Below are 22,482 nucleotides of genomic sequence, written 5' to 3'. Positions count from 1 at the left end.
GGACCTGCATATGACAAGCGAAAATTTTTCCTTCTTATTATAGCGAAACTTCAAGGTTTAGCCCCTGGGTACGCCTTCATGGAATATGCGTCGCATTAACACTCCTTGTTAATCTGAGTTCCAATGGCGTTTTCTATTTATTGCCAAGGGCCCAGAACGAGCAGTGTTGCTAAGTTCCCAGGTGCCAACGCTTTGTCTTTCTTCACACGAAAAATTTTAACTGATTTTTTTAATTGCACAAAATCGCAAAACGAGATATGAAATGAATTAATGAAACCTACTGTTCTCTTTATACTGTCTTTTGAAAGAAAAAGTGTCCATTTTTTCTTCAATATTGAGATGTCTTGCTGTCACGCTGTTAAGCCTGTCTGAAATCGCGGCTGAAACACTGAAATTTGTTGTGAAGAAGTCCGTGTATGTAACAACTACTACGCTCGTTTAATACTTATGCATGTTTGGTGTTTCTACAATGCTGACTTCTCCAATAAAAGCATATCTTGATGGGCTGGCGTGAAAAAAAAACAAAAACAAAAAATAACAAAGAGACACGGTGAGAACGAGAACTCATGGGTCCCTCATGCACTCGCCTAAGACGACACGAAGGCGATAGAGTTCCGTACTGAGCTTCGAACTCACTATGTACTTGCGACTGTTGAAGCACTCAGGACAACTGTGACACCAGTTTCTTTTTAAAGGTATAATTTTCTGATGCCAAGTAAACCACTGCAAGTTTGACACCTTACTCCTCCCTTTTTTTTGTTTCATGTGTATTCTTCTCGTTCCTAGACTTTTCATGGCATTCTAAGTTGCAATAAAGACAGCAGCAGGTTGTCGTGGAATGCTCACCTGTCCAGATACCTTGGAGTTCTTAGACATACCTATGACCTCCAGAGCGTACGAGCTCCAGCGTCCGTTTTCTCGTAAACACTGGTAGCAGCCGGAGTCAGCAGCTCCCACTTGTGTCAGCCTCAGTGAGGAGCCGTTCACAGCCACGTGACTTTGTGGCACCGGCAACACAGGCTTGCCTTCCTGCGAACAAGCAGTGCTCAAAGTGACTTAAAAATAGATGTCAAATCAGACGGCAGTGCTGGTTCTCATTGAAGTAATTGCAAAACGCTCCTTGCACCTTCAGGCTAGTCAAGCAACGAACGGAAGCGAGACAAAAAGATTTGCGGTTAACACGGAAATTTCACAAACATTTCCCACAAGGTCAGAGGTAATGCACTCCTCTCCCTCCTGATGGAACTCCTTTCCTGTATTTGGTCGTATATATTTTTCTCGCTTACAAGCTAATTGCACGGAATCTCCCGTCACCTTACCCACTTCGCCGGTATAGGTAATCTGCAACTCTCGAAATTTAATACTGTCGCCCTCGAGCAGGAAAGAAAAGCACATTATCTGAAGACCAGCGCAAGGATGAGCGGCCCTGTCCTCCAACGAGTGATTCACGCAGGTTGCACGTATGATTCTGCCCAAATAGTGATATTAGTTACACGCGACTTGTAGTATGTTCTCTGCCTCTCTTGCAACTCGGTTTCAATTACGGTGTTCCTTTAATGCTCGTTTCCTACCTTCTAGTGCTAATTGCACTTTTTTTGCCTGCTTATCTTACAGCGCAGTGGCTGGAAAGGTAAACTGGGAGAATTCGCGTATATTTTAAAGCTGTCCTCCATAGTTTCTGCAGCTATTTCTGCTCGATCCAACAATTTACAAAGTCCGCCACGGTGGTACAGTGGTTGCGGTGCTCGGCTGCTGACCCGAAGGCCGCAGGTTCGATCCCTCTGGCGGCTGTCCCATTTCGATGGACGCGAAACACCAGAGGCGCGTGTACTCTGCGATGTCAGCGAACGTTAAAGAAACCAGATATCCTAAATTTCCGTAGCCGTCCGCTATTAAATGACATCGTGGTTGTAACAGAAAAAAATCACAAGATACTAATGATATCAAAATTTACGAAAATGGCTCACCTTGAACCATCTGATCTGGCCACCACTGTCGTGATCCCCGCCAGCGCAAGGCACCGACACGCTGGAGCCTTGCAACACTTCTCGTCTCGGCACGTGGAGACAAGTTGTTGGCGGAGCAGCCGCTTGGAAGGAGAGCTGAGGGGATTCCACGGCCGTGACGTGGAGGCACCACGGGTACACTACTACCATTAGAGCGGGCCAAGGGACCAGTGCCGACTTGGAAGTCGTCATAACTATCCACACAGAATAACCTGGTCGCGCCTTGTCTCACGTGGTCACTTCGCGGGCGTTCGGCTTCCTTTCCTTTTTTTCTGAGAGTGCTACGCGCTATTTGCCAATGGGTACCAGTAGCTGTTGGTATAGCAAAGAGTCCAACACATAGCAAGGGCAAGCAATTGTTTGGCAGGCAGGACGATTGCAAATGTGTAGCACCTGTCTCACAACGCAGCGAACCCGCTACGTGTAGACATTTCGGAGACGTACTGCAGAACAGTTCTGATTCCTCCGCAGACTAAGCGTACCTTTGCAGGAAGTACGTGCAACTAAGTGCAGCGCAGCAGTTCTTCTCGAAAGTCAGGAACAATACGTCCTCCTTGTTCATGAAGGCTCAGAGCACCGGTTATTGCGCGCCTCGTTTGCTTCGCCGCCCCACCGTAGCACGAAAGCACAGCCACGTACCGGCCGCGAGTGTAAGAAACCGGAAGTAAGCGGCCGTCTTATACAAATATTCTTAAGTTTAACAGTAATCTTAGCTCTTTATAAGAACCAACCGATGGGTTGTTAATTTCAATAAAAGGTAATAATGCTGCCGGCAATAAGGGAAAGACCCCTGAAATACCTTGAAACTCCAACGACCTGCTGTAACAATGAGTCAAGAAAGTTCTGGCGAGATTTTCTTGCAACCTTCTCGACTCACATGTAATAAAAATATACTTGAGTCAACAAGGGTGCATCCTACCATCAAAGCGAGCATCTGATTCTCTGAGCTGACGAGTTCATGTAGTCAACGGAAGTTCAAGTACAACTCCTCCCATCACGTCATCGACGAATCGCGCACCTCTTGACAATGAGATGTTGAAAGAGCTTAAACCTTTCTCGCCTTGCTGAGGCCAACGTCTTCGCACACAATTGGGGCTCTTGTAATAAAAAGCTAGGATTATATGATCAAGATCACGCTTCAAATTCAAATACAACTGCACTCACAGACACCGAGAATTGAAGTCAAATGAACAGAGACTTATGGCACGCGTGTTATGCGTGAACACGAAGTGGTCAGCTTGAGGGTGGACTGAGGAATTTATGACGAAGCGAACTGTGAGCCAATGGCCAACCACCTCCACGAAGTGAAACCCTACGGAGGCGGTTGTGGTGGCATCCCCCGGTAGATTCTCGGGCGGGTAATTTGCATGTTTTAACGCGGCAGTGCATCCAAGCTGGCGAACGGCGACGTTAGAGCACATCTGGTCAGATGCGGCGAAAACTGTTTACCGCTTTCCGGACCTAACGTGGAGGACGAACACGTTAATTAACGTAGCTCTTAAAATAACTGATCGCTACGATTTAATTCGTAGGCAACTTCGCTCCCCCGAACCTTACGTGTGGCTTAAGAAGGTGAGTTTTGAATAAGTTTAGACTCTCAGAAGTAAACTCCAAGCCAACTTTCCAGTTCCCATTAATAATCGTCGTTGTACGGTGAATAGAGATGCGAATTTTTGTTGTGTCCTTCCGCATGCGATAAAAGAAAACTTATCGCATAAAAAAAATTCAACAAAGCGATGTCATCAATGAACTATATTATAATACCTGAAATGCTTTAATATCCGCCATTTTCTGCTTCTGGAGCGTGAGTCAAAACCCAGCAAATGAATTTGGAGTATCACTCAAAATTCTGTAGTAAGTTTAAGGTTATCACAGTGCACGAAATTTGCAGTCGTGGATTGGTACGGAAGTTTTATTCTAATAATATGAAACCATTAATCATCGGCCAAACTATCATTTTTAGAAATAACATGTCCCCTTACGATTTAAAAGAGGCGCAAGACACTGCGTGGCACGCCATGTTTTAACTAGAATACATGACACATATGTTAAAGAACAATTTAGATCTTTTTTTTAATGTGTGCGTTCTACCAGTCGAGAGATTATATATGTAGCTTAAACCCCATAACAATTTCCCTATTTTATCAGTAGGATTGATGTGCCTGTTTAGCAGGGTCAATTGCCTTTGAGGAGCGCAGTTTGGTTGAGCCCAGAGCTTCTTTTATATATTTACATGTATGTGGTACGTGTGAAATGACTTTGAAGTAGAAGCGATCGAAATATTCTTTGAGCACTTGTGTTGTGGAGTACGTGAGAATGTGTCCTCTTTTATTTTTGCGAAATTAGATATTTCTCTATGCTTGTCAAAAGCAAGCGGCAGCTTTGCGCCGCCCATGTTTTATAATTATAGGGGCAATTTGTTTTTCAAGGGGCTACTGCAGCTTCCATGCCCTGTCTCTCCCGACAGGCTGGAAATAAAATCAAGGCTCTCTCAAGTTGTTTGGGTAGCTTTTTCCCTGGCCCCGCAAAAAATTGTCGCAAATAATTTTTATTTTATTTTAGTATTACTATTCCATTAAAAAATGTCACCACTCACATTTTTACTTTATGTACAATGGTATTTTCGGTCTTTTATCCCCCTTCCCCTATAGTGGGTTGTGCCACGCCACCATTGTGCAACGAACCAACCAGCCGACCAAGTTGCCCTGCCGTGACAAAACTACAGCAAGCGGGCCGTGCCAGAGGTCCATGCAAGCAGGTCGCTGTTCCTGCCGATTCCCCACAATAGAAGAAAAAAGCACGGTAAGGGTTAGGTTCGTTCCTGTATGAAGCACAACTGCCTGCTCGCCGCCACTGGTATGTTATCCCGCGATGATGTGGAATGTACCGCGTTTATTGTCACATTATGCAAAATGCTGATCTGTTTGCCTTAAATTACAGCTGCGTACACAGCGGGAGATTCACTGAATTGGACGATGCGGTTGTGTGGATGGCTTAGACCTCTTGGAGTAAATTTTACGGACAGAGTCGTCGACATATTATGCATGCACTAGTTATTTTCACCGGGGGGGTGGGTTATTTTGTATATATATGCGCGCATGTGTGTTATGTACATTTAAGCCGAAGAGTTCGAGGGTGTGTTAAATAAGACCCTTCCCCTCGGCTCTGCCTCTTCTTTGCTTGACAACCATTGTCTCTACGTCTTTTTCTGTTACACACAATATTACGAAGCAGTTTGTCGACTTCCAGTAATTGCGGCATTAGTAATTCCACTAACTGAGCCGTAGGTGTAAGACGCGTGCGCTCTCGCACTCGCACAATGGAGGTGGACGACGGTCAACAACCAGGTCCTAGCGGACTGTGTGCGTTCACACAGTCTATAAGTTTATGCAAAAAAGTCTTCATAGTCTGTCCAAACTACATTCCTCGCAGAATTGCCATCACAGGAAGGTAACCCAGCTATCGCCATGGCGTCCCTTAAGCATAACTGAGGACACCTAATCATATCGGCTCATCCTTCGCAGGAAAGCGAATACATCTGATCCCTCAGCATGTGCATCAACAGTCGCGCCGAAGTCCTCGCTCTGTCAGTCATGTGCGCGGTAAGCTCACGGCTTTATTCACTCAAGCGATTTCATCGCCCTGTCCGATGTCAGAACCCGATGGCTTGTTTGTTGCCGCAGGTGTACAACGTCGCGTACATACTCATACACAGCATGAACTTCGGTAAGTTCATCAAATGAATGTTCGCCGTATCATACAGAGTTCTTTATTGATTGGACATAGTGTGCACATAACGGCTATTGTTATGATCTTTTTTTTTTTTCGCTTAGCGTGACAGGAGATACGTTGCCGCCATGCGTGAAACGCTAGGCCCTCTACGCATGCGCCACTGCTACGGGGAACACACCATTCATGCCAGGACGTCAACTAGAGAGAATACCGCCATCGCTTAGGTTGTTAAAGGATAGATGGACAGGCATTATCGATGAATTCTGGCAGTGCCTCGCGCTCTTCTGTGTTGATCCAGCTCACAATGAATATATGATCACTATACCATATAAGCATAAAAATGGAGCAAGAGGATTTGCTGGCATGAAAATGGTGGCTGTTCCTATTTCCTTCTTGATTTTATGGTTCGCGACCTCGAGGCTACAAAGGTACATACTAAACGCGTGAGTTTTTTAGCAGCTCAAGTATTACTCGTAAAAATCTTTTCTGCAATGGTGCGTGGGCTTTATTTATCGGTGGTGTGCGCGTCCTAAGGTTATGACTCGGGAGGTGATCCCTTTGAGTCATCATGTGGTTTCCGCGATAATTCAACATTCGGAAATGATGGTAGTTGCCGCGTCATCTGATGACACAGATATTCAGAGCCGGGGTGAATTCCAAAACGATGATTAATGCTGCTAATTGCGTGACAATCTTCTGCGTGAATTAGGGTAGGGCGGTGAAAATGCGACAAAAATTTGAAAATAGCGAATATTTTATTTTATTTCACTCATTACCATAAAACATCAATGCAGGAACTTTCTTTTGGGTACAAGGTATGTGCTACATAAATAGGGCGACGTTGCGACTGTTCAAAAGCTTATCTTAAAAAGAAACAAAAAATGCACCAGATGTCTCATTTTGCCCCAACCTGCGGGGCAAAACGGGGCAAAACGAGACGCGGCGTGAAGCAAAACGAGACAGTGTGAAAAAATTTTATCCTTTGAGTTCTTGCAGTAGAAGTACTTCAAGTTCACTCCGTGGGCCTCCACGCAGTCTTCATGAGCCCAGTCTCTGCACTCCAAGCATTGTATCCAAACAGGAACCGACGTTGTGTTGCTCCGAAACTCCTGAAAAGCATTCAGTGCATTTTTCATGGCGCTTTCCTCCCAGGAAACTCTAGATGATATTCTCTTGTACGTCCGTACCACCCTAAACAAAAAATATTATATATAATGAGCCTATATAAATGGTTCACTTAATAAGACACTCTCTAAGGCAATTCAATGCATTTTTGTCGCGTTTTGCCCCTCTCACATGCCCGAATTTTAAAAAATTTGCCCTTTGGCCCACGGCACCAAATGAGCTAAACTTTTGTTGGAATGTAGCTAGTTGTATAAAGTAACAATATAAATACTTACGTTGTTGTACTGACGGCGGAGTAGCTTCATGCACGGATCCGAAAATTTGACCGAGCAGAATTTCGTCCCTTTTTGGCGGGTTACGAACACACTGACATCAGCGGCGCAATTTTTCCCGTGCGAACGCTGTGAGCAATCATCAACTTTTACATAAAAAACGTCGAAAACTACCGGCACCTATCGCTGACACAGAGAAACAAAGAAAAGGTACTTTTTTGTATTAGCTGTAGAGGGCGCCAAAGTCAAAATGTCGCGTTTTGCCCCGCGTCTAATTTTGCCCCGCCTTACCCTATAAAGAGCAGAAAACAGCGCTTAACGACGGGACGAATGGAGGGACGCAGATTACGGCGGAAAATGGAACTGCTTCGCCCCCAGCTGTTATTTTTCTCAAAGGTTTCGCGCTTTGGCGAGTAGTGAGTCACACCGAATCCTAGATTTGGAAGATTTTTTTCACCGGAAAAACAAAGCGCTGCAGATTTCGCTAAGGTAGCCTTAAACTCTCGTAATGGGCATATGATTTAACGGAGCGAGGCAAGAGCGTAGCAGTGCGCAGGCGCTGCCTTATTGCATTTAAATGAGTAGTATATTTAGCATGAACCAATCAGCTAACGTCAGTCGACTTTTCATGGGTATTAGCTAGTTCATGTATTATGCATTAACGTATGCTGTAGGCTCAATCCAAACAGTGCACTCTCTTAGTTATTATTGTTCTGCGTACCTTTTATCTCATTAATATGTAGCTTTATATTACAGTGTCAATGTCTTGCTTTGGAACACTCTGAGGCTTTTTCTAGTTTTAGCTCTGGGAATATTGTGTTGTAAATGAGCCTTGCATCCCATAAAAAAGTTCGCGTTAATTAGAGTTAGAAAAGGCATGTTACTCTGCTGAGACCCAGAGTGTAATTATAATAATGATTTTTTTTGTTGAATTGTCTGTCATACTTTATATTAGCACAGAGGAAAAGAGTATTTTATAAGTAGTTGGGTAATATAACACGATGTTTAGGCGTTGCACAATGTCGAATATGTTGACCATGTAGACCTCTGGTGTAGTGCTGGGGAAATACTTAAACATTATTTGTTTTCACTCACTAAGACAGAAATGAGGGCGAACTTACGTGAAATGAGCGAAAACATCTAAAAGTTTGAATAACGGCTGAAAATACAAAAAAAAACGTTCCTTATTTCATGCACGAGGCCGTGAAACGAAGGTCACCATCTAGATTTCGTCCAGCAAAGCTTGCGTATCAAGCTACTTTTAAACCACTTCACAGATGTCAAAAATGAACATCCGATATTTCGGACAGCCGGTTTTGTAACAGTTTAAACTTATTCTCCAGCCAACAAGGTTCGTTGCCCTACATAATAGACAAATACTCAATGGGGGGCCTCAAGAATCTACAGGAGTAACAACTTCGCGCTGCTTACGAATTTTGTAAATTGGTTCAATGTGAACGGGCCACCACTTAGTGAGTGCCACCTCAGGTTGACTTTTGAACTGCAGTCTACTACAGGAATTTCAAGAGACTGCATGGAACGTACATTGCCGTCTACGTAATGGGTCTGATCACCGCCATACTCGTCTTCATCAGCGCCATCGCGGTACGTCCGGGCTCATTTCTACATATACAACCTATCAAAATGACATTTTCACTAAGTGGAATCGCTAGGTCATGGCATCGATTATCGACCACATACGTTTCGTTGCAAGATGAATTCCTGCGCTTCAGTTTCTTACCGTACTAGCTACTCGGTGCAAAAAAAAAAGTAGGTTTAAAGTGAGTGAAGTAATATATGGTAAACAGTTTAATGGCTTGTGTTTCACTATTGGAGAAAATCAGAACACAACAACGAAGATAATGCGACGTAGCACCCGTTTCCCCCACTTCGATATTTTCTGCATGGTAGGAATAACAATAATGGATGCAAGAAAAAAATATATCACGGGTACGTGTCGAAAAATTATGAATTAGCATGAAGCGGCAAGGATGTCTTGCTTACTCATCGAGCGGATTCTTGCTGATACGATACGCTATATTTATGATATGATTAGATATGATTATGAGGCACGCCGTGGCGGGGCACCCAACATTTATTTTTATCAACTAGTGCTCATAAACGTTCACCCAAATTTACGTTCACCGATGTTTCTGAATTGGGGCCCATGTGTCATCGGTTTCATTCACTTGCGGTTAACCAGTGTTTCTTTTATGTTCTTGGTTCTTGATACGTGAACCAGGACATATAGAGCGATGAAAAAATCCGTAAACAGGGGGTGGGTGCTGGAGCCGACGTTTCGACAAGTGGACTGGTCTTCTTCAAGGCTGGAACTGATTTCAGTTGCAGCCTTGAAGAAGACAAGTCCACTTGTCGAAACGTCGGCTCGAGCACCCGCCTTCTGTTAACGGATTTTTTCGTCGCCAGCTTCCACCTTCCCCATCCTGCCGTTTCATGTATAGAGTGAGAACAGTAGAAATATAGAGGTCAGCCGGACAGCACCTTGGGTGCATTAACTAAGTGACCCATTGAGCTGAAAGCTTCTGGAATAAAGCTTTTTACTTGCATAATAAACGATTAACAAATTGATCCCTTCCACAATTTTAGTCACGTTACACACCATCCAAACACTGGATATGTAATTAGGTGCTCTGCCCCCGGTCTCGAGATCTTTCAGTCGTTTTTTGTCTTTTTAGTTTGAGCGTACTTCGGTAAATATTTTGCATAGAACAAGAAGCAACATTTGTCCTGTTAGTTGTGTTAGCTGACGAGATTAACATTTCTTGTGCGATCAAATGCAACATCCGTAAGAGCAATTCAATAGTCTGCGTATTTATGTCCTTCGATTATGCCTTTCGTATCACAATTTCTACACCGACGCCATCATCACACGATAAAGCTTTGGTAGACTACAGTTCTCTTCGTCGTGTCGCTAACGTGTGCTAACCAATCCGTTCCAACTTCCAATTTCCTGTTAAGCCGCTCCCAAAAGTGTCCTTAAATGTTATTACCAATTTCTCTCTCTCATTATCAATATTATCATGTCATGAGCGTATTATATGTATATATATGTCTTATTGCCAGAAACCAAAACGTAAGCGAAAGCTCCAACGCCAATACATGTTGTATTGGCTAGCTAATTGATAGGACGAATTTGATGCAAGGGCAAAATTTATTTTTCGACTAACAGATTAACATTGACTCATTCGCCCTAGTTGCGCAGTTCAGGGTTCGCTTCCCACTTCCGACCTCTAATTTATGTTGAACTTAGTATAAGTGAGCCGTTGTAGCAAGCTATTTTCTTTTCTAGTCTTACGGACTAACCTATACAGGCTTTTCGTTCTTTGTTCTTTCGGTAACTGCAGAGACGAGCGAAGCCCCTGGAAGTCGGAGTGTTTCTCTGCAAAGGAAAGATCGCCCTCACGTCCATGGAGATCGGATACCTCGGCTACCGGGTAAGGCCCGCACCACCGGGACACGACTACTAAATGTGTGCAATTCGTAAGCCTTGTTCTTTTACGCCGTCAGTGATTCTATCGGCAATAGGATTATATCGCTCATGCTTGGAAACCCTGGATATATCCGAACAGTACGCGTGCGTTGCGCCGGTCGTACAAAGGGAATCTAAAAGCAAGACACTGCCTACGGGCTTCGTTGAAGTATCCCATGATGGTAGAATATAAGCCCTCTATAGCAGACCGTGTGAAGCCGGCATGGAGGATTGTACACATCGGAAAAGTTCAAGCTGTGCGACAATACAATGTCAAACACGCTTGTCAGTGGTCGCCGGATGAGCCTTTCGTCGGGCAGTTCCAAACGCTTACGAGCACTAGGAAGAACTTGTAAAGAAGCCGCGCCAATGCCGCCGGACGGCAACGTCTTTGTAAATGGCGCCATCATGTAAACACGTACAATACGTATAGCTTAGGCAACTCCCAATGAAGATTCTCCATGATGTATTTCTCTTCTTTTTTTGTATGTGTGTGATTGGTAACAGCTCGCGTAGCTCTTATTTCCGTGCTTGAGCGAAAGCTTGTACAACAATTTAAAAGCCGTCGCAACTTCCCGCTTGAACCTTGCGATGGCTTACTTCTTTTCTTTATTGAGAAGGAAAAATTGATCCGCTGTTATTACCTGTCGTCATATCATAAACGTACTACCTACAACTGCTATAAGTAGTACTTGCTAGCTGATGGTAACGAAGCAGCAGTATGTGTAAGCTTTACAATGACATCGTTAACATTAAGGTAGTAAGTAAAGGGTGTAGTTAAATATCCGTTACCCTCCAAGACTTTTTATAACGTTCTTAATAACATACGTTTGATTTCATGCACCCCGATAACATTTCTTAATTTTATTAGGCATGTGAAAGTTCACTGGGACAGTTCGCATAATGAGAGAGTAAACAGGCGTCACATTATTTTCTAACCATCAAATATATCGGTAGGAAACACATCATTTGAGTTTTTATGAATATTTGGCTATGCCGATTGTTATAACGCTTTATATTGACAAAAATTACATTTCTCCGATTCCCTGAAAACATTCTTGCTAACGCCTTTTGCAACAAAACGGATGCCTTGTGGTCGAAATGATACCTCAGACATATATTGTGAGAATAAAAGTCACGTGGTGATTCGATCACTTCGCAAGGTCATCCATCTATACCGTTACAACAAAATTAAGCATTTTACTTCTGTGCAGATTGCTTTGGGATACTTCGACCTACCGTTGCACGTAAGTTATTTGTGGCGTAAATTTAGCGCGCTTGCAATTTCGCGAACTTTCATTACACGAGAGCATCTTTTCGTTAATTGTGACTTTTGCCAGACGCTCCCAGTAACAAACAACGCCTCAGAAAATGAGGGTTAGGTACAGAGTTGCCAATAATTAGCGGATTTGGGCTTCTTTTTTCACCCAGTCGCTTGTAGAATCTTCCAGTCGCTTGTCGTGTTTTTTTATTGTTTTTTTGGGTTGTTCGTGTTTTTTTCTACATATAGTTATTTTACTGCTCCTCACGTTCACTAATAAAGCTTTTGTCGATGTCTTTGTGTAGCTGAGTGCTGTAATCAAACATACGCTGCAGTATTCAACAAACATTATTCATGCACTGGCGAACGTTCATTGAGAAGAGTGGAGACTACCCTGCGACTATGTTAAATAAATGTACTTTCCCTCATATTCGATATGTCCGCTGTACCATATAATCAAAGTTATTTTTTTACCTTCTCTTCGTATTTGAGCGACTTCTTATTGTATAAAGAATTGAACAATGAGAAAATTTATTCAACTTTCGCTTCTTTTGAGCTTCTTCGCAAGAGTCGCGCCGCTTTTCTTGGCTTCTTTTGGGGTGATTCCTTGCTTGTTAGCTCGGCAGCATCTGGCAACTCTAGTTAGGTATCTATTTTTCGCAGGATAAGGCAGTCGTGCTCTTGCATGTCGTTTGTTTCTGTGTAGGTTTATGCACAGCTTTGTTTGTGTAGAACTGACAATTTGAATATTCTTTAAACTCAATCAAGTCAGTTTTCAAATACATAGGTGCGCTCCCGAAAGGACGCTTTCCAATACATGACGTCTCGGGGACCCGGTGTAACAAGATGAAGGCGCTATCATCGTAGTATTTTTTTTTTAGTTCTTGCTGACTTAGCGCGACACTTGCGATAGTGACACTCGTGATGAGAGCCTGTTGTTCACGTAAAATATCTCTGATTTATTGCTTGATTTCTTTTTGGTTTAATTAAGTTTCACGTTTTTTTTTTTATAAGCGTACTTTTTTCATGCCCGTAAAAAGCACACTGTGCAGACTATTGCAGTGTTTGCTGTTAGGCTTACACCCCTAATTGTAGCACCAGTCATCACACTAACCACATCGCTACATGGGCGGTTATACGAAGCGGACTCTCGTGCCGCACTTTACTGTACATGAAGTCGTACACTGATTGGTATTAAATTTTTATCACGTGAAAGACTTTCGATCAGTACATCAAAATTCCGTTTTATATTTTACCCATATGCGACCGCTATCGTGAAAAGCTCACCGTTTGCCTTTAAAACATCAAACTTGTCAGCTTCATCGAAGTTACGCTTAGAACTGCGCATGAAATGACCGGTCATTTTAATCTCTTGTTTTTCTTTTATTTGCAGTTTTTCAAGCAATATAATGACAGGAATAGCGTGGTAAGGAATACATTTACATGATCTTGAAGCGCTCTCACCAGTTTAAGGCGTGAACAAACTGAGATTACGTACAATGCCATGTGCAAACAAAACTAAGATTTCATCCCACGAGATCATTGCTGCACCGCCATGTGTGGTAAACCTTTTATAATTTCGTATGTACTTGCCGACGAGGAAAAAATCGCAATTTAAGTTTCAAATGACTGAGTGCATTGCCATAGAATTTAAAATTACTCACTATTTCACACCACAGGCGAAATTTCTCGCGACTACATAACACAATTAGAACTGGGTCTCTAGCACAAATTTATGTTTTTATTCTTGCATGTTCTCCCACTAAACATACACAGAGCTGACAGGTAAACATGTCTTTAACATTATCCCTTGGCGACACGCAATATGATAGACTATCTATAAATGCGTGGGATGTGCACAATTTGATGCGAATGTCCTGGAGACCAGATTTAAAGCAAGTGGGAGTATTAGAACAAATAATAGTGCATTTTGCGGGCAATTAATAGTAATTACAGCGTAACTCACCATGTAATTATTGTACAGTCAGTCGTGCTATATTTCTTCTTAAACTGATTTCAAGGAGTCACTCAAACTGCATGCGATAGCTATCTGCTGGCAGCGGGTATTCCTACGAAAAGGTAAAAATATTTTGAAATTCCTGCCAAAATGTCCCACGTCCAACACGGTAAAGCTTTCACGAAAGTGACCGTGCGTAGCAAAATATACAAATCTGAAGTGATCTAAATGAACTTTAGCTGACACGATGAACCACACAGCGCGAGTAAACAACGCTCAGTGTTTGCGGTCTCTTACTTATCAATGGTACACAAAAACGGCAAAAGTAAGTCGCGTCTACAATTGAGGACGCTGTGCTGCAAAGGGTTATGGCAGTCTGCAAAACACTGAATGTTGTAGACATGGTGAGCACATTTGTGCATCTGAATGGATACAGCCGCACGGCATTTTGTACCATCACTACTTGGAAGCCGCATGCACGAAGCGTTTTTTCTTTCCTTCGAAGCGGCGGCACACGGTCGGGTTATCGCCAGATGGCCAGACATGACGCACAAATTAAGACCTAAGTCTATCCTGAGGGTCCCGATTGGATTCGTCTGTTCACAATGCTTGCGTCATAAGATCGCGACGACAGGCTCGGAGAGTTTACGAGGCATGACGCTAATGAGGCTGTTCTATTCCGTAAGGAGAGAACGTAACTCTATAACCACAACACTGATGATGATAATGCACGGCTAGACTAGTTCATTGTGACAGTTGTGGCGCCATTGCACGGAACCATTCACTGGTGAATAGATCAGGTTTAATCCAATATTAAGGACTCCTGTTTCCTTCATGTCATTGAAGGCTGGAGTTTTGATGGTTAAACAGTCAAAAAACAATCACACAATTACCATACAAACAAGAAAAAATGAAACCACAATAGCTCTGTGTCCTGTTTTCTTATTATTTACATTAATTGACTAACTTCAGATTGAAATAATCATGATTTTGCGACACGCTATAAAGCGTCACTGAACAAAACACACAAACATACAAATGCATGTGTGAAAGGGATCCCCGACAGTCTCACACTATTAAGACACGTAATTGTAGTGAGTGACAATAATCACTTATAACTTCATAACCAGAGGCTGACAAAATGACACACCGGATTGTTATTTACTGAAGTTCAATCGTCAGTTAACTTTATTATGTGGTGCATATACCTCACACTACTTTTGAAGCTAGCGTAAAATTATTGCTGAAGCTTTTTAGATAAATAGAAAATCCCAGTGAGCTGATTTTAGGAGCTCATATGACTACATTATTTATGCTTAACAGTATCGTTAAGAATAGTTGCGAGAATAGTTACGAAATGGCCGCACTTGTCCATGCTGGGCCATTTGTGTCTCGGCTTTCATTTTATTGCCATTTTTCATTGTATTACCATGCGGTGAAGCCACCTTCGAGTTATCCTTTTTTACGCAATTATTGAAATAAAGGAACCCCGTTCAATTGAAAGAAAGGTATCATTTTATTCAGAAAAAAAAAAGCTCTACAAATTGAGCAAAATTTTTCTTTCGTTAATTTTCGTACTTTTTCTTCTTTCCTTTCGGTAATGATAGGGCTAATGTGAGAGCCTTTGGCGCACGAGTCTGCGCACTCCAAGTTTGTGAAAAGAGCCATTGCCGCTCTGTGCCTTCGATCCTACCTGAAAAATCCTTGTGAGCAAGCTTCCTGAGGGAGCCTGGGTACAGCCTATGCGGGACGGCCTTGAATACCAATTAGGCTGGCATATAAAAAACCGGATAATATCATTCGGTTTTTGCGTCTGGGGCCGTTTCCTGGCAACGCAAGCTTAAAACAGGAGCACCGGCAAAAAGAGCCAACAATTGATGGGCGGAGTAGTCGTGCCTTATGTGCACAAGATGAGTGACAATTTCAACATAAAAACATGCTGGCCCACAGATATGGAGTGCCTGTTCTATTTTGCGCTCCGAACAAGCTGGCCCAACTGTGCCCCCGCGTTATGGGCACCGCCGCTAAGACTGGGTGCCAAGTGAAGCACTCCAAACGTTACACTCGCTGTGCGTCAGGTGTGGTGCATGAGAAGTGGTGTGTAGCACAAACGGATGTTCCGCTTTATCCGCCCACATACGCTAGTCTTAATTGCATTTTGTCACCCATCTTGTTCGGTTTTGAACGCAACGCTTGTTTTCGGTATCACCTTTGACATATTTACCACTCGTGCTCATTCAATAATCATGGTCACTCACGTCTTGTCCTTGCAGCCCTTAGCTGCTGCTGCCCACTACTTCTTCAGCAGAAGGCCACGGACTGATAAGGAATGGAGGAAGGTAAGGCGTTCAATTCTCACCAGTTCAGTGCAGTTGTAGCGAAAACACCGAACCTTCAAGAAGGTGTTTCTTTACTCCTGATGGTGATGCATGAACAGTAAAGTTGTGCTTGCGGTGCCGTTGTGTGCTAGAAAACAAAGGGTAATGGCACTTCAACGTTGGCACCGATTTCTCGAAAGATCGATTAAACTTGCACAGGCTTTTGGTGCGCCTGGCCCAAAAAGACTCCTACCGTAATGAAAAACCAAAGAAAGCTGTACCTCTGTTATTACTGAATTTCTAAGGCACGAACCTGTCTCAACATAGCACTTGCTGCGGGCGATCTTGCTTGTCTACTTCTTTTAATATTAAGATCTAATCTTTGTAAATTAAGGCAGAAGCCTACGTGTGTTTTATTATTTGCACTGAACCCCAATACTCGCACCTACAGAAGACGCTCGTGATAGAAGGTTAATAAGAGGTACTTAAGAAAATGAAATTATCAAGGAAGCGGAAGGGAGTGGAGGACACCGTCGCTTGAAACGGGCACTGCTTGGTAGAAAACGAGTGACATATCGTGCCTGCTACGTGACATACTTGTAGTTGACGGCACACGAAGGTGACCCCCCCCCCCCCAATACACTTCTCAAAATTGAAATCAGATGAGAACACTGAACTGGGAAACAAAGGTGACCTTCGACATTTCCCATGTGCCTCTAGCGGTGTTTCGTTAACTCCACCTTCACAGTGCATAAGCTGTATCCCTGTGCGTCCCGATAGAATATTATATAGAATATAGAACAGCGGTTTGTGCCTACGCGTCGACGCAGTGTCCCGCACTTTTACGGTCTTCCCCACTTCGCTTCACACGCACCGCAGTACATTTTCAGAGTAAAACAATTAAACTTGGCAACGTAACTGCTCACTAACCATTCCAGGTTAAACGTGGTTGTTGTGAATGATTATAATGAAACTTACCGCATTCTGCCGAGCGCACCGTTACTGTCAACGCGAGCCTCCGGATCGCGAATCAAGTTGCACTGAAACTTCCTAATTTCAATGTTCGGCCCATATGCCCGCTTTATGTACCGTGGAGTCGTAACATCTTCACTGCACTTCATACTGTGACGCACTTGAAACTCACAATGAAAGCAGAGTGTGAAATGTTTCATTTTATGTATTTCCGTGTGCGTTTGCTGACTTTGATGGGATGACAATTATCGAGACACCACAAGTACAGTTCGTCGTTGTCTTGCTGCTCCGTTTGAAGTCGAAATGCAACTGCCTCCTGCCGCATGCTGAAATCTACGCGAGGTGAACCGAGTAGACTGGTTGCGCGCTGCCATTGTGCAACAGGGCAGAGGCCAGATGCCACAGAAAGAGGGAAGGGGAGTGGGGGGGGGGGGAGGCAAAACGAGCGTGAGTCTGAGAAAAGGAAATCGACCACCACCCGCTCGTAGCCCGAACCCACAAGGAAACAAATATGTACTTCTCAGCTCCCTATAGTTGCCGAAAAATTCGTCCTGGTCCAGTGGTCGAACCCGGGGGCCGGGACCAACGCCTTTCCGGAGTGGTCGCTCTATCAGTTGAGCTAACCAGGAAGCTACTAGCGATTGGCAGCCCGAGGGCGAATTAACGCGAGGACGGTTGTCAATTTGCCTTTCTTAACCCTTTCGCCACCTTGCGGGATTCTGCAGAATAGGGGCGCCAGTCTCTTCCTCCATGCGGGAAGGCCGTGGTGGCTGCGCTGGCTCTGTGCGCGGCTGACCGGAGTAGTGGCCCGCACGCTCTATTTTGCTGGCGACCTGCACGGGGTGCAAATATTACACGAGCAGACATAACCGGTGCCGTCGCGTGCGCTGCCTTCCCGCGCGCCTATGTTGAACGCACCGTGGATTCGAAATATCGGAGACGCCTTGAAAGGAGAGACAGCGCGACACGTTTGCCAACTTGCGTGTTTCCGTACACTGAAGGGCGCAGAGGTGGTAATTTCGGTCGCCGTCACTGCGGCAGAGTGATGTAACCTGAGCAAACACGTCACGTATCAAGTAACAGCGCAGCCAAAATTATGATAAAAGCGAGGGGTTCTGCCTGGCGTTGCATAACTGACACTGTTTCGCCAGTTTCAGTAGCCGGCCCTTGTCAACGGGGTGGCAGCAATGATCATTATTTGATCGCATTTTAGGGAAATGCCTATTTTGTTCCTTGCGATCCTATCGACTCGCTTTGACATATGAGCATGATATAGAGGTTCGTTCAGAATGGCTTTTATAGTGCTTCTATAGTGCCTATAAATGCCTCTTTTTGGCGTTTGTGTCTAAAAGCCCACAACTGCCTATAAATGCCTATTTTCAAAATCGGGGCCTGTATGAAGACTATTTAGCCTCAAGTTTCGCTTTCGAGTGCAGTTTGAGACCGTTACTGATGTTACTGAGCAACACCGACTGTTCGCAACTGTATGGGGTTAAACCTAGTTCTCCATTGTTCAGCCATCTTTTGGAAAACAACCGCTAGCAGTAGTGAAATGGAACTCGCCAGCAAGCATACGCTACTGCGCTGTCATGGCGCGAGCGGTTGGCGAATGCCAAACCACAAAAAGCAAAGTAAGAAACAAAAATGTGGTGTGCGCGCGGCTTTTGCTTTGCTTGTAGTTAACTTTTCAAGCTGTTCACCGACAGGGGAGAAATTGTCCCTCTACGAATAGACCCGGCCAATACGAGGCATCTCTCCATTCTGTTCTTTTAGCGGTCTGGCTATCTGGTCCTGGTCTGCCCTTACCAGCCATGCCAAAACAGAAACAGACCCACAAGCAGGCCCGTAGCCAGGAATATATACTTTTTTTTTTGGGGGGGGGGGGGGGGGGGGGGGGAGGACTTTTGCTGAAGGCCGTGGCAACTGGAGAAAAACGCCTATTATTATTCTTATAAAATCCAAACCCCTCTATAAAAACGATGGAGGTGGGGGGGGGGGGGGGGAGGGAGGCTAGCCCCCCTTCCCTCCCTGGCTACGGGCCTGCCTACAAGTGTGTTGATTCGACTGTGGACACTGGACTCACCACGCCGCAGAATAAAAGAATAGACTGTGTTCTGTGAACCGTGCAGGAGGTAGGACAATTGCGCGGCTATGTTCAACTGTTGGCGCTTTTCTGCTATCATCTACTAGTCATGCTGTCATCTGCTATCGTCTGCTAGCACTTTTCTGCTAGCAGTCGAGTGCCATCACCACTAGACCACCGTGGCAGGGCAACTGCGAACTTTTAGTCGCAGCTATTTTATAGCATTGACAGTGAAATAAATGTAGTAGGCCTTTGCCTACTACATTGATTTCACTGTCAATGCTATCGTCACTTTTAAGAGCAAACTGAGCAAACTGTGGCTTCTTTTAACGAAGATAAGATTGCAGTACTGCACGTCCATGAAAAATTTATAAGTGCATTTTCACAACTGCCGCTCGTTGTCCTATGTTTTCTGCCCTGCAGTTCTACCACGTCAGCTACATCGGCATGGAAACCTGCTTGCTGATTATGGATGTAAGTATTTTAGAAGCACAACGAATGAAACCGTGCTTGAACATCAGCGCAGTCTACCGTTGTGATGGCGCCCCGTGGCGTAGACTTTAACCAGATAAGACACACAGGCTTTTTTAAATAATTCATTATATGCTTCTCGATTTGTTGGTGGGAAACCTCAACTGCCACAGTTGACTATAACATGCAGTCTATTTTGTTCTATATGGCTCCAGCAAAAGCCTAGACTAAATGAAAAACGTTGCGCGTGTTGTCACACAAAGCGTGATATAATGTCTATACAAGCGTTGTTACAGGAGCCAGTATTTACGGCAATCCGAGATTTCAGTAGTGAGTGGGCAAGCTGAAACTATCTGATCTTGTCTGAGCTTGTGACATTAGTAACAACTGTGCTATCTTGAGGGCGCTGTAAAGCATTACCAAAACGAAACTTAAATATCTTTGTTCAGGAAGTACTGCTTGACAATGCGTTTCCATTGAGGCTGCTCGGTTACAGTGAAATATACGGTGGTGCGGCCTTGTCAATGAATTTTTGTAACGGTGTGCAACGGACCGTCAACATGCACCAGCAATGAATAAGAAGTACGCTCGCGTGGAAAGGCATCAACTATGGAGTCTGTCACTTCAGTGTCCTTTTTTTATGTTCACTGCAGCTTGACTCACAATAAAACAAGACTTCTGCATTGCCTTCCTCGTCACTTTGAGATAGCCTGCCACCGAATACGCCTCCGCGCCGCTCTCTATAATAACGCCGTGTGCCGCCTTGATTTGACCGCCAACGTATTCGTCTAGGGAGCAACAGTGACTTCCCGGAACGCGGAGAGTGTCGCAAAGCATACTTCGCCTTTATAACGCTAAGTACGTAGCACTCGTTCAAGTTAGACATATAGCACGTAAAATGATCGGCTTTACGCATTCCATATTGATGTTGCACGCATGTTATTCTGCCACACACTTCTATTTCCTTTGCTGTCTCCTTTGTGCACAGGTGTATACTACCTGGCGACTGGACCTGTACATGGACAAGGTGGTCTCCAGGAAGCAATTTTTCTGAGACAAAAAATTCTGTGACGTTCACTTCAAATGTGTCTGCGATTTGCATACTAACACCTTAAAAGCCCAATCACGCACACACATAACCACTATAAAGGTGATGCCAGATATCCTTGGAATGTGCTTGAAAAGCATTCCTCTTGTTATACAAAAAGTTCGTTGGAATTTGGCGCCCGTCCAGTTCATTGCTCTTGTGTGTGCCCGTGTTTTAGTTTGTGCCATAGTTTTCTTGAAATATAAATGTTCTCCAACTAGATGAAACCAAGATCATTTTTTCTACGTCGCCTCGGCAGCGCCAGACATGAACACCGAAAACGTATATAAAGTGGATGGAATCGGTGCGAGTGGCACTCCCAGACCCTTAAAGGCTAACTCCGGCGATTTTTTGACCATGTCAAAGTAATGGTGCTTTTATGTTCCTGACATGCTCCTGTCACGGGTCCGATAGCAGAAATACTCGGCAAATTGGAGAATAATTTTAAATCAGCAAAAAAGCGCAACACCGAAACGGAACCCAACCGAGCATACTGTTTTCGCGTGACGTATAAGTGGGGACCAAACCGGAAATCATGCAAGGCATGCCGGTCCCGCCAGCGCGTAGTATGAAAGCTGGGAAAGCGGCGAAGAGCAGACGCTCAGTTGAAAGGTGACTCCGTCGGAAATCTTGTGTGTGACTGAACGTGTCACGTGCGCAAGCTGAGCTGTTGGAAAGTGACAGCTGCGATTCCGACGCATTTGGAGGCCAACTATAATGACCATTCCTCTTCGATGAAGTGGAACACACCTGTTTAGCTCTTTTCTTGCCTGGTTGTGCATTCTACCGTCAGACGGCACCACCTGTCCAGGCAGCTCAAGTTTGTGGGTCCGTGATCGGGTAAAATGCTATCGCTGAGAAGTTGGCGGACTAACTAAAGCTTCTTAATATTGCTATGGGAAGAGTGCATAAGTTTGGCAATAGCGGCGTTCATCATCACGTTGGTACGGCCGAATGAATTTATTATAAGCCAAGTATGAGTCACCTTTCGCACCAACGTTACTAGATAAGGTTACGTTGTTTCGCACGATACGCAGCTCACCGTATACCCATAGGCCCGGTCACGGTGCACCCTGTACATGTTATGAAAAGTGTTTGGGTGATGTTCACGCATGTGCATTGTTTAGCCGGTACGGTATTACCGTACTTTCCGTGCGGTAAACCGGCATTGCTGGTGACGTCATACCGCGTTATGACGCGGTATGACGTCACCAAAAAATAAAAGATCAAGCAAAAAGAAAAATGGCTACGACCCTCGGAGACGTGGTTTTTTCCGGCTTCGGCTAATCGCGTGCGCCGCCAGAATGGGTGCAGAACGAACGGCGCAGAACAGAGATCTCCGATCACCCTACTCGTTATGACGCGATAAGACGTCACCAAAAAAGAAAAGATCAAGCAAAAAAAAAAAAAAGAAATGGCGACACTCCGCGGCCTTGAGTGGCATCTCCCGCTTCAGCCAACGCGCTTTCTTCCCCAGGAGAACGAACAAGCGGAACGAACAGATCTCCGATCGCCCCCCCCCCCCCCCCAGGGGCCCCTCGGTTCCGCCATTTCCGCTTTAACGAAAATGACGTCACGCACACAACGTTGCAAATAATTCTGGGAAGCGAGGTGGGGAGAGTCGGGGCAATCAATCAAATTCATTTGCAATGAATCTGCGTATGTCTCCAGCTTGTAATTTGGCATAAATAACGGGAACGTGAAAAGG

The 22,482-nt window shown here is 44.4% G+C and overlaps 1 protein-coding gene across 1 annotated transcript; it reads left to right on the top strand.

The window, feature by feature from the left end:
• The first annotated feature begins 8,647 nt into the window (after positions 1-8,647).
• Positions 8,648-20,777, top strand: LOC119373374 (uncharacterized). The gene is made up of 5 exons (XM_049410775.1): positions 8,648-8,740; positions 10,501-10,590; positions 16,117-16,182; positions 19,640-19,690; positions 20,676-20,777. Exons 1-5 carry the CDS (start codon positions 8,696-8,698, stop codon positions 20,739-20,741), a joined length of 318 nt encoding a protein of 105 aa, XP_049266732.1. The 5' UTR covers positions 8,648-8,695; the 3' UTR covers positions 20,742-20,777.
• Positions 20,778-22,482: the final 1,705 nt, after the last annotated feature.

The sequence above is a fragment of the Rhipicephalus sanguineus genome, chromosome 11 (assembly GCF_013339695.2).
Source record: "Rhipicephalus sanguineus isolate Rsan-2018 chromosome 11, BIME_Rsan_1.4, whole genome shotgun sequence".
NCBI lineage: Eukaryota > Metazoa > Arthropoda > Arachnida > Ixodida > Ixodidae > Rhipicephalus > Rhipicephalus sanguineus.
This window is presented reverse-complemented; position numbering and strand designations above follow the sequence as displayed.

Coding starts and splice junctions, on each gene's coding strand:
- LOC119373374 (XM_049410775.1), top strand. CDS start 8,696: ATGGGTCTGATCACCGCCATACTCGTCTTCATCAGCGCCATCGCG. Junction 10,591..16,116: donor TCGGATACCTCGGCTACCGG/GTAAGGCCCGCA, acceptor TTGTCCTTGCAG/CCCTTAGCTGCTGCTGCCCA. Junction 19,691..20,675: donor CCTGCTTGCTGATTATGGAT/GTAAGTATTTTA, acceptor CTTTGTGCACAG/GTGTATACTACCTGGCGACT.